The sequence below is a fragment of the Penaeus chinensis genome, chromosome 20 (assembly GCF_019202785.1).
Source record: "Penaeus chinensis breed Huanghai No. 1 chromosome 20, ASM1920278v2, whole genome shotgun sequence".
Classification (NCBI taxonomy): domain Eukaryota; kingdom Metazoa; phylum Arthropoda; class Malacostraca; order Decapoda; family Penaeidae; genus Penaeus; species Penaeus chinensis.
Window position 1 is genome coordinate 21,688,379 of NC_061838.1, and position 12,500 is coordinate 21,700,878.

Below are 12,500 nucleotides of genomic sequence, written 5' to 3' on the forward strand. Positions count from 1 at the left end.
ACAGGTCTTGACTTGAATGGAAGCATCCTACATTTCCATCATCTAATGCAGCTTAACTGTTTCAGAATAAATATTCTACTCTGTATCACAGAGCACTAAAACAAAGCAGTGTGCTCATAGTCACCAGTAATTTCTCAGGCTTAACTTTTATGGGAAACTTGCATTTGCATATACATGAGCATTAAAACACAGATACACACACACACGCACACGCACACGCACACGCACACACACTAACAAAAAGTATGCATGGCTATATGTAGGGATGCATGTATTACACTGTAATAACACTTTTCCTATAAACAAAGCATGAAACAAATGAAAATAAAAACTAATAGGTAATACAATACTAAACTGTTCCTTTACGTTGCTGTATATTTTGTCATCAAGTTTAGCCAACAGTGATATTTGGGTTTTATATTTTCTTAAAAGACAAAGTTAAAAATGAGTTTGTGGTAAATAATACACAGTATGTACATTTCCCTTTGCATTTCTCCTTTGCACATTTTCCTTCACATTTATCCTCTCCATGTTCCTCTGTTTGAAATCCTTCCACACTGATTATACAATGCAACCTGTTTAAGGAAGCTTCTGGCCATGAGTCTTGGGACAGGACAAAAGTACCATTTTTGCATATAGGTGTAAATTGTAAAAAGTATGTTGTTACAAAGAGGCTCTACATTGTGCACATACAGATGCACAAAATAAAAACTAATTTACACTCAATCCTTCCCTTATGCAAGTTCCCATCTATACAGATGATAGAGGGAAAGTATATCTACACTGCATAACATTTCAAAAGCTGCACTACCTTACATTTTCAATCTCCACTACAGCTGAAATACATATTTATCTATTTTTCCTTTACATTTTTAAAATAAAGATGTCACAATACTGACAGTGCACAGACCTAAGTGTTGTAGTAAAGTATATGAAAATAACTTCTCTTCCTTACACAAACGCAACATTACACTAAACAATTTACAGCAAGATCACAATACTGTCTAATAAACACTTCAAACAAAGGCATTAACATTCATTTGTATTTTCTAAAGCAATACACATAATCTGAAATAACTTTACACATGCCTTGCAAAAATAAGTTCAAATTATAACAAATAAAAACAGGAAGGAATAGAAAAACTTACAGTGACTGTTCACATATTTTGAGGTTCTACATCTATATACCTATATATATTTTTAGAAGACAGTAATCCCACACTCATGTGAAGTCTAAGTAGCTTGTCACTGAGTAAATATTATAGCTAATTGTGTAATCTTTAAGAAAAACAATACTGACTGACAATTTTCTTAGGATAAAAACAAAATTATACTGTGCAGTCACTTTTGAACACATACTGGCATTCTATACAAAATATGAAGCAAACAGTATTCCATTCAGACATTAAAATGGACAAAGATGTAGAGTTTACTTACCATAAACACACATAAGAGTTCATTTTACAAGTAAATCTCCCCATACACTGTGAGTGATTTCTAGTTTTCCTTTGATTGAGCTACTCAAATACATCTTCAACACATATATATCAAAACATGATCCAGAGCAAATTTCTTCTTGAGGACCTATTCAAAAAAATCAATTAAATGCATTTTGCTTCTTAAATCCTCCTATGTAAAAAGCTTGTATTTTCTACCACAGGCTATCATCACCTAACACAAAATATCTTTCTTTACAATATCAAACCTGTAGAGATGTTAGGTACTACATAGTTCTCACTTAAGCTCTATTCTTTGTTTGCATATACCATGAAATTAAAGTGTTTAATCCCAATTATCAGATAAAAAAAATAATCTATTGGTACTTTCATTAGCACACACCTGGTATCATACCGTTTAACAAATATTTCCTAACAGCAATAAGTGTTCTTTTATTTTTATATCAATTTTCTTCTGTTCTCTTATCCTAATGGTACCTGACCTACATATAAGCGTAATATTTTTTTTAACTAAATGCAGTTCTTGCAACATCTGCAGTTCAACATCTCATCTTTTAAGATTACAAGGCAGTGATCAAAGATTTTTTTCTACTCATTAGTTCATGTTTTGTTCACTCTAGTTAAAAGCAACACAACTGCACATTAAAGTCTCTTATTATGGACATTTTCGTAGATTAGTGTTTCTCTGCTTATTCCAACTTCCAGAGCCATTAACTGTTTTTCCTTTAAACAATGTACTAAGAACTTCTATCAATGGTCAACATTTATCATAGTTGCTGTTAATGGCTCATTTCATCTAAGCACTTACTGCATTTTCTAAAAATAATCCTATGATTGTGTAAGTTCTATACCCCTTTTAGTCCTCAGAATCACATTCTACAGCTTAGTCTAAAAGAGGAAAATTCTATGTCATCCTTATGTAATATCTGATCTTTTAAAGAGACAAGACTAAACTACAATTAGATTATCTAATATCCGCAGGTATTTCATAAATTAACATCTATATGAAGTCCTAATCCTCCTTTCTTAAGAGAAGCCCAAAACTTGATACAATATTTATAAAAATGACCTGAAATTACAATGAGTAATTACCAACTCTTCAAAAAAAAAAAAAAAAAATTGTGAACACAAATTTATCTTCTTGACATTTTTGTTTTCAATTTTTCTTTGACCTTTTCTTTATATCTTTGTACAATCTATAACAAATACTAGTTATACTAAGATGTATTTGTTTTTAGGTTTCAGATCTTTTAGGCAAGGCCAAAAAACAAACCTTATGTATGACAAAAGTCCATCATTCATAAAACAAACACATCTTATTACCACAGAGTGACAATACAACACTATTACAATATGAGCAAGCATGAAAGGCGCCTAATACAACCAGGTGCTATTCTTACGAGTACAAAATGGACATGGATAAGCTTCTCAAAGCAATTACCCTAAACGCAATAAAAAAAAAATCTCCTTTATATATCCTTCCATCATTTTCACTCAAATACAGTGATTGAAAAGTCCCACTGAGACTTCCCTACAGAATACAAATATTTTGTTTGATTCATTAATTCATTCATTAAAGCCAACAGCCACAGAGCTCATCACTGACAGGGGAGCTACCACACAACAATGCTGTGAATATTTTTTGTAGGCCGAGGATCATGCTCCACATCACTACAGTTGTCTAATCCAAAAACTTCAAGATTGCTGTATCTGAAAACATCAAAAAGGAAATAAAATTACAACTTAGTATTAACAGTATAGCACAAAAAATGTGCTGTACAGTGTGTGTGTCTGTGTGTGTCTGTGTGTGTGTGTGTGTGTGTGTGTGTGTGTGTGTGTGTGTGTGTGTGTGTGTGTGTGTGTGTGTGTGTGTGTGTGTGTGTGTGTGTGTGTGTGTGTGTGTGTGTGTGTGGGTGTGTGGGTGTGTGGGTGTGTGGGTGTGTGGGTGTGGGTGTGTGTGTGTGTGTGTGTGTGTGTGTGTGTGTGTGTGTGTGTGTGTGTGTGTGTGTGTGTGTGTGTGTGTGTGTGTGTGTGTGTGTGTGTGTGTGTGTGTGTTTGCAAGTGTGTGTGTGTTTGCAAGTGTGTGTGTGTTTGCAAGTGTGTGTGTGTTTGCAAGTGTGTGTGTGTTTGCAAGTCTGTGTGTGTGTTTGCAAGTCTGTGTGTGTGTTTGCAAGTCTGTGTGTGTGTTTGCAAGTCTGTGTGTGTGTTTGCAAGTCTGTGTGTGTGTTTGCAAGTCTGTGTGTGTGTTTGCAAGTCTGTGTGTGTGTTTGCAAGTCTGTGTGTGTGTTTGCAAGTCTGTGTGTGTTTGCAAGTCTGTGTGTGTGTGTTTGCAAGTCTGTGTGTGTTTGCAAGTGTGTGTGTGTTTGCAAGTGTGTGTGTGTTTGCAAGTGTGTGTGTGTTTGCAAGTGTGTGTGTGTTTGCAAGTGTGTGTGTGTTTGCAAGTGTGTTTGCAAGTGTGTGTGTGTGTGTGTGTGTGTGTGTGTGTTCGCAAGTGTGTGTTTCCAGATCTACATTTTTATTTGTGCCAGTTTCAGCCTTACTAAGGATATAAGTATTTGCTAAACCCACTGCCTTTAAAATCATCATAATACTTACCTTAATTTAAGGGTTCTTATGAGATTAACTTTCTCTAAGTGAGTCATAGTTGTCCACCAATCAGTCCTTCCAAGTATCCGTAAGTCTGGAGTATTTTGAAGTAAAAGCATTATTGTGTCACTTGATAAATCATGCTGCAACCCTATCCTCAGTTCCTCGAGTTTGCGTAGTCCATTTCTTCGCACTGCAAAATGCAACTGGAAAAAAATATCATTATTGTTTCAACTTAATAAACATTGTAACACCATAAAAGTAGAAATAGGCTGGAGTTTTCATCAAATTCATATACAATGCAAATTGTGACACTTAGAAACAAAGGATCTTTTTAGTAATTACGAAGATCTTACAATATTTATAATAGACATTAAAAATAAGATGACTGCTTAAATCTTTGTTTCCTCAAATCTATACACCAGTTATAATCAACTTTACCATGAGATTTTCCAGGTAATTAGTGTATAAGGTTAAGCTTCGAAGCTGTTTGCACCAAGCCAGTAGAACATCCAGGATATTCTGTAGCCCTTGCTCCCTCTGTCAAAGAAATAATTACATGACAAAAAGAAATAAAAGCTGGAATACTACCAGACCATATTTCAGTAGCTTGATGATATTCAGATTTTGTAAATTGTCAAATACAGATCCTAAGATTTAATTATTCACTATACTTACTTAAAAAAGAAATTACATTTTGTTTGAAAAAAAAAAAAAAAATAAAAAAATAAATTTGCCTTTACCTCTATTCTCCCAAATTTTCCAATAAACAGGGAACCTTCATAATGAAGATGTGTCAATTTTGTGAATACTCTGACTCCATCCCAGGGAACATCACTCTCCTCATTCTGCGAGCCCAATACCCAGAGGTGAGTGAGCTGCGGGAAACAGACTGACAGGCTCCCTAGATGGTATGCATCCACACATGAGGGCTCAGTCAAGGTTACCTCTGTCACTACATTGCTGATGGGCATAGGATCGTCATTGATAGCAATCTGGGAATGGAGGAGAGACCACTCTAGACCACAAATGGTGACCTTTTTCAAGTGCTGTAAGCTGGTGAGGCTCTGGAAGGTGGATTCTGTCACTCCAACACCACAATGTTGCATGATGATGTACTCTAACTGTGGGCATGCTTGGCATATATATTGAATGTTGTGTTCCTCAGGAGCAACATAGTACGATGTTCTGGGAAGTACAAGAGGCTCAGACTGTAACATCAGGATGTCTTTTATAACAACAGCCTGCAGATCATAGCCTCCCTCCACAATGGCATCCAATCTTCGCAGGGGTAGATTCTTCACAATTGCTTTCACACCAACATAAGTGAGCCAAGACTCACTGACATTTAGGTAATGAAGATTTTTCATTTTTAACAAGGCAGGGATGCAGTCTGTGAAATCAGTAATTTTTCCAAACTTTTCCAATGAGTTTGGATCTAAGCCAGAGTCAGTTAAGGCCCCATATTTTAAATCTAGATATATCAAGTGGGGACTGTTTGATGCTAAACCCAGTAACAACTGGTTAATCTTACCACTAGGAATTTTAATATGATGTAAAGTCAGATGTCTCAGCATTGGCATCTTTGTCAAAGCAGAAGAGAGAAGTTCAAATTTACTGATGGAATACTTCCATACATTTTCTCTCTGGCTAATTAACATTCTTAGACTGGTTGCATGTTCTAAGGCTTTAAGGTATTTGGCTGGGTTTCTTGTTGGGAAAATGAACTTGTCGACATCTATCTGTGTTATGGATGGAGATAACAGCATCAGAGCCAACTCATCTATTATGTCCAAGACACAATTTTCCACAGCACAGTTTGTTATATTGTCAAATATTGGTGCTAGTTTATCAAGAAATTCTGCATGGAAATTGGGTGGGATTGATGCAAGCAAGTCCCTCAAGAAAGAGGCACATGGCTCAATGTCTTTGATATTTACAAAACGATACACAAGTTGCTGCAGAAACATAATACTCTTCTTTACAGAAAGAGACGCCAAGGTCTGAACACTATTTTCGCAATCGGCCATGATCAATGAGTTTTCTGGTCCCTCTTAAAGTACACAGCAAAGAATGGAGCCTCTTATTACATTATGGATGCACTTTACACTTATCCTTTACTTTATCCTCTTCCATGAACTTCTAGGATTTGATCAACAGTCTTTGCCAATTCATAATCTTTATTTATCTTTTCCAATTTTTTCTTTGTGTAAATCATTTAGTGTATCAAGTCTTATCATTCTTGAAAGGTATTCAGATTCATCCATTTTATTTAGCACAACAGGCTGGAATACAAAATTATGTCATTATAAATACAGTAAGATGAAATAATGTTTATCAAGAACATAATGGTATTACAAAATTAAAAGGTAAGCAATCCTAAAATATAAAACAAACTGAACAAAGAAATAAAAGCACTAAGCTCATGCTGTAAAATAAACTTAAAGCTCAATAATCATGAAGGGCTATGGAGTTTTTCATCTAAAATCTTTTTCACTTGATCAATTACACGTGGGTCAGTGAAAGCATCTATCAAGAGCTTTAGGTGAGAAAACTGAATTTCATCTGGCAAGCTTTTGCATTTCTTTGCACTTTTCTCAGAATCTGTCTTCTTTTCCTCACAATTACTTCCATAGTACTCTTCAAATAATAATTTTTCAACCCTGGTTATATTATAATTATGACACCATTCCTTATTTGTCCAGTCAAAAACACCAGCATGCACATAATCACTTTTTTTAGATTCTTCTTTTTCTTTTGTGTCTTTGTTCTGGAAGACTTTATGGACTAGGAGATTAAGAAGATCTGTAGAGGTCATAGTTGCTATATTCATCATATTAGGGTTAAATGCTGAGGATATGAGATCAACTGACTCAATACCCTGACACAGAGATCCTATCTGGTGCATCACAATGGCTTCCTTTACTCTTTCTTCATCATCAGAAGGAAGCTCTATCCATGTATTTATACTCACAGCAAATTCCATATTTTCTACCGAGTGCCACCATTGATTTGGAACAAATAACACATCCCCAGCCTCAAGTGTAACTACATAAGGAGTAGTTGAGACCAATCTAGGGTGTGAAGAAGTATCAGGTCGAGGAAAGCCCACTTCACTGTATATACTTGACTCCTCATATGGCACACGTGTGGGTGAAAGGTATTCTGACTGAGACTTTGGAAACAGTACCCATCTCTTTTTCCCCATTACTTGAGCAACAAGATTACATCCATATGTGTCAATATGACATGGTGTATTAGCACCTGTGCTCCCTATCCATAGTGTACTATCAGTTAATCCCCTCTCAGTGAAGCCAAATGTACCCCAGTCTATGGCTCCCAATAAGTGCTCTGGGTGCTCTAAATCTTTCATGTAAAAATAATCAAAATAGGCCCAATGTGTACTGCAGTTTACCTGAGACCCACATTGACTCAAAAATGTCTTCTGACCTTTTATCCACTCTAAAAAGTCACAATATCTCATGGACAACTTCATGCACTCTGTCTCCCACTGTGGAGACTTTAGCTGGTCACCCTCCTTAACCCTTGCACCAACGCGAAACATGAGGTTGTCATCCCCAAGGACTCTACCCCAGTCTTTGACCTCCCATTCTAAACACTTCCACTTTCCCTTAAGGTAGCCCTTGAACACTAAGGGTTCATTCACATCATGCAAAATTGCTCTTCTAATCATCTGTGGATTCAGAAGACTTGTCCGTTCAGGGCAGAGTTCTTGAGAGCATTCCTGCCTTGCTTTCTTTAGGAGTGGTTCTGCCATATCTTTTACCTTTGAACACCAATTTTTATTTTTCATATACAGGTTCCATCACCATACTGGTGCATCTGAAAAGACATAAAATGAATTAAATAATGTTTCCATTTACCCTCCTTTTCTTCCTCTTCTTTTAATACTTACATTCATATAAATAGCAAATATTAATTAATAAAACAATACCTTTAATCTAGCCAAAAACATCATATAATTATATAATTTCACTACTATAAATCACTTTGAAATAACAACTATCATCATAACCTTCCTCTATTACTTCTTACACAAACACATACACAAAAAAAGTATAATACTTTAATATTAAGACTTTCCATTCAGGCACTGCAATGTTATAACAGAGTCTGTTATAGTCATGAGGCTCTGTGCATATTTAGTAAATTTTAATAATCTGCTAAATGTTTGCCACTGGCCTACATGTGACCTACACATTTACCAGCATTTAGGTAAAGACCAACAATTCTATAACATACATTTCAGACAACAGAGTTTGTGCACCTCTGTGCCTGTATAATTAACTAAAGAACCAATGCAAGCTCTAGCCTGACACAATACATGTAGTGGACGATTGTTAGCATAAGTATTATGATGATCACTACACACTATGTCACTATCAGGGTGGACTTTATTTTGTAGGCCTTCCATCATATATCACAACAAGTTTCAAATTAAAGGAAACTTTTTAAATTTCCAGAATGTTGTAAAATAATATTCTTTAAATGCATTAATCCACTTTCCTGTGTCAGATCTAATTGCTTTCCATCTCTGACACCATACTTACATCTATATACCTCTTTGTCATGGGACTTGTGGAAGATAGCTTCATCGTCATCATTATCATGGTTATGTTTAGTTGGGTTAAGTCCTGAATGTAAACTTTTTCAACTCCAACTGCAAAAGCAAATCTTTACATGTGCAGTGCTCTGTTATACTGGATATAACAGAGCACTGCACCTAACCTAACCCTTTGCTAACAGGAATGGCATGTACGTATATGCCATTCACACTGTGAGTTTACTTATTTAATTTTTTTACACATAGATGGCTAGACTTGTACTGAGTCACCAGTGAGCCAGTTACAAGTACTGCCTGTCTTGCCCGTTCACCCTTTTCATTGATTTACAAAAATATTTTACATTATCTTATTTTGCTGTTAATAATGTTTATGATATCATAATAATTATAATGTTTATAATAAAAATAACACCATCGATATTCATAGCATTAGTAAAAAATATGTTTTTCCTGCCAATTCAAGGAAAGGTGAAATCAGGTAAGGTCACAAGATCTACTAATTGACTCCATTGTGGCTAAGCACTAAGCAGAGCCATCTATGTACAGAGACATTTCACAATAATAAAAAAAAATGAGCACAGCATTTTTCCCATTTTTTATTCATTTTCCCCAGCAGCAAGGGGTTAAAGATATGCTTCCAAGGAGAAAAGACTTAATTTGCAGCTCTTGCAAAATTCTGCTAACAAGCGAGCAACACAACCAGAAAAGGCTATGATTAGCCAAGGAAATATTGGTTACTTTTCACAAACATTTAAAATTAAGATATATCCTAAATGGTTCATGGTTAATTTTTAGAAGAAATAAATGTGCTAGACATCAGAAGTCATATAGCACTATGATAAAATATTGTGGCAAAAAGGGTAAAATTAGTTAATGATTAGAATAAGATGTTAGATGTCAAAGGTTGTAGAATGCTGTAGGATAGAATGGTAGTGAAAAGGGTATAGACGGGGAGCAAATGGAATATGGTCGGGATTTGTAACGGGAGAATGGGTTAAAAATATAGGGCAATCAGATCCAATGGAGAGCATATGTCTGAGGGAGAGTAACACTGTTTGAGGAAAACTGCAAAAGAGCCATTATGAAACAATCAAACTGTAGAAATGGTACCTGTAGAAATAGGAGAAGAATACAAGGAATGAGATAAGGGAACAGACGAAGATGGTGAAGTATCGGGAAGAATGGGGAGGGATTGGAGAAGGACATTGTGGGAGGAAGAGGTGTAGGGAGAACTTAAGGAGGAGGAGGATGGATATCGGCAGATACTTTTGAATGTAAAGCGAATAGGAAAAGAGGGTGGATATATTCTTTTGGGTCATGTTTAGGAAGTTCAAGAGTTTCTGGAGGGGAGTTTGGTAGGGAGGTCTGAGAAACAAGGGAATAGATTAGGGAATAGATAGCCAAAGAGCAGAGGAAGAGGTGGGTGTAGGAGAAGATGTGGTAGAAGGTGGGGTGGAATGTAAAGATTGTTTGGTGGGACAGGTAGCGTGTCAAAGACGAGGGGTAGGCACTGGGGAAGGGGTATAGATTGGACTATCTGGATTTAGACTGGAAAAGGAATTTAACTGGGGGAGAGAGGAAGTGGAGAAAAGACAGTTTGGGAAGAGATACTGGGTGAGATGCTGAGACTTCTTGAGAAAATAGGAGTGAAGCAGAGCGAAGTACAGCTTTGGAATAGGTAGAAAGAGAAAAACCTCTTTGGCATGTTTCTTGTCTGACTTCATGTAGAGTGAGGCCTAGTTTGAATCTGAGAACTGCTACTCAGATTCCAGCTTGTAGGCAGGGCAGCTCCTATAAAATACATTATGGGAGCCACCACAATTGGCACATGAGCGTGACTAAGCAGAGTAATTTGAACGGTCATGACCAGGTTGGCCACACAGAGGGCAGCAGGCTGGAGTGACAGTTTGGCTGGGTGGCTTAATCACAGGGCAGCACACTCCACCAATATAAACTTCATTGGGGAGGTTATGTCTGCGGAAATAAATCTTGGCAATATTAGTGTAGGACTTACATTGGCCTCTGGGAGGAATAGTGTAGCACTGGACTGCTACTGCATCATAGTCGACAAGGCATGCGCGCAAGTCATTTTCACAGTCTGACCAGTCCTTGCCATAGGCAAGACAATCAGTGGGAGAGACAGAAACAGTTCTCATACAAGTATTAAGTGAGGAGTGAGGCTGGGCAGGAATAGGTTTGCCAATAAGCTCAGTAGAGGTGGAAGTTGTAGATGGATGAGGGCAGGAGTAAGATGGGGTGGTATGGAGAGAGGTAGTACTGTTGGGAGAAGAACAAAAAGGATGAAGAGTAGTTATATGGGGGGCTAGAAAATGAAGAAGACTGTGCAGTAAGAGATGGAGTGAAGGATGTTGGGAGAGAGGAAGGGGTGTATTCTAAATGTTGAATAATGACCTAGGTGGATGATTCAGAATGGATAGAGTTGACAGCAACACCGAGGAGAGGGTATTAGTAAGTGGTAGGAGTCATGGTCAAAGGAGAGGCAGAGGTCAGGAAACCAATGAAATCAAAATAAGAGAGGCTAGTTGATGAAGGGGTGAGGCTTAATTCCCCTAACATGGGTAAAAAAATCTTCATTATTGGCCATGGTAAGCCTGAAATAAATGGGGAGAAGAAATGGTCTACCCCTCAGGATCCCCATGAGGGGTAAGGGCTAGGCAATTAACCAAGGGAATACCGTGCCCATGGCTTGCAAAGGCCATTCAAAACTGAGACAAAGCCTGCCTTTCATCCTTTCGGCACAGCTCTCACGTCTTAGGAAGTGGACAAAAGAAGGGGATGAAGAAGAGATGGAAAAAGAAAAGGGGAGAAGAAAAAATCATGCAATATTAGTTGAGGCAAAGGCTGTGGTCCAAGGATGGGGTGATCCCTTACATTGGGACACAGTCTCCACCTCCTAACTCCCACGACAACATCGAGTAAGGGATTTGGGAGGGATAGATCCAGAAAAGACCACCCCCCCCCCGTTTTATATCTAATACACAAATAATTTTAAGACTTTCTTCTAAATGTACACAATAAATAGTACACAGAATTTGAGTTTAGGTTAGGCTTACCTAAAAGATTTACATTAGTGTCAAAATAAGATATAATTGGCCAGTGACAATCATGTAAACAATACTAAAGTAAACAAGGATCTATGTAGCCTATCACGTCACTGCATTTACCATACACTTCACTACTAATGACAGCCATACAATTCATTCCATATAAACCTTTTTTGGGACATGTAAATGGACAAACCCAACCTGTCCTCCAAATAACCTATTTTCAGGGCTGCCTAGCTACAAGTAAGGTGTATGGGCCTCTCACCACAGCAGACAAAATAAGCCATCACTTCTCAACCAGTGGCTTGCAGGTGGTTCTGATACGGCAGCATTGGCATTCACTGCAAGAGACACATGGCAGTGACAGCTTCTCAATACAGGGGAGATGAAGTATACAGGTGACTCTTAATTACGTACAGGTGACTCGGGTGATTCAACGCAGATTACTGGCACTTGACACCATTTTCACCTCATAAGATGTGGAGTTATAGAAAAAAAAAAACGACGCAGAGTCCAACAATCTGGACATCTCTAAACGTCAAAGGTACAAAAACCCGAAAGGAATGAATCACTAACACTTGAAATCAACTAAAAGAACTTCAACAAAGACATTTCTAACATTTCCCCCCCTCTGTCCTACCTTTTATCCCAAACAGCTTCCTTTTATCTCGCTGGCAACATCCCGAAGACTCAGATAAAGGAGGGGCAGGCTAGGACATGACTCAGTCCATCTAAACAACCAAGATATTCTTAGGTTTACAAGCCCTTTAATAAGAGCCAAACTCCCTTGCCAGCCTCGAGGTCGGC

The 12,500-nt window shown here is 37.4% G+C and overlaps 2 protein-coding genes across 4 annotated transcripts in view; both read right to left on the reverse strand.

The window, feature by feature from the left end:
• Positions 1-474: 474 nt before the first annotated feature.
• On the reverse strand, positions 475-6,073 carry LOC125036032. Its single transcript, XM_047628393.1, has 4 exons — positions 4,787-6,073; positions 4,485-4,583; positions 4,053-4,249; positions 475-3,167 (listed from the first exon to the last, which is right to left on the reverse strand). Exons 1-4 carry the CDS (start codon positions 6,071-6,073, stop codon positions 3,071-3,073), a joined length of 1,680 nt encoding a protein of 559 aa, XP_047484349.1. The 3' UTR covers positions 475-3,070.
• Positions 6,074-6,295: 222 nt separating this feature from the next.
• The window catches only part of LOC125036033 (HSPB1-associated protein 1 homolog), a 6,224-nt gene continuing 19 nt past the window's right edge, over positions 6,296-12,500 (reverse strand). The window contains exons 1-3 of one of the 3 annotated variants that reach the window (XM_047628396.1): positions 12,334-12,500; positions 11,959-12,034; positions 6,296-7,886 (exon numbers count right to left, since the gene is read on the reverse strand). The exon at positions 12,334-12,500 is cut by the window's right edge and continues 19 nt beyond it. In XM_047628396.1, coding sequence (XP_047484352.1) covers positions 6,499-7,857 — 1,359 coding nt within the window. In that variant the 5' untranslated portion in view covers positions 7,858-7,886; positions 11,959-12,034; positions 12,334-12,500 and the 3' untranslated portion in view covers positions 6,296-6,498. Of the gene's footprint in view, positions 7,887-8,614; positions 8,830-11,958; positions 12,035-12,333 lie in introns of those variants that run through there. The other 2 variants (XM_047628395.1, XM_047628397.1) reach the window with 2 other exon arrangements.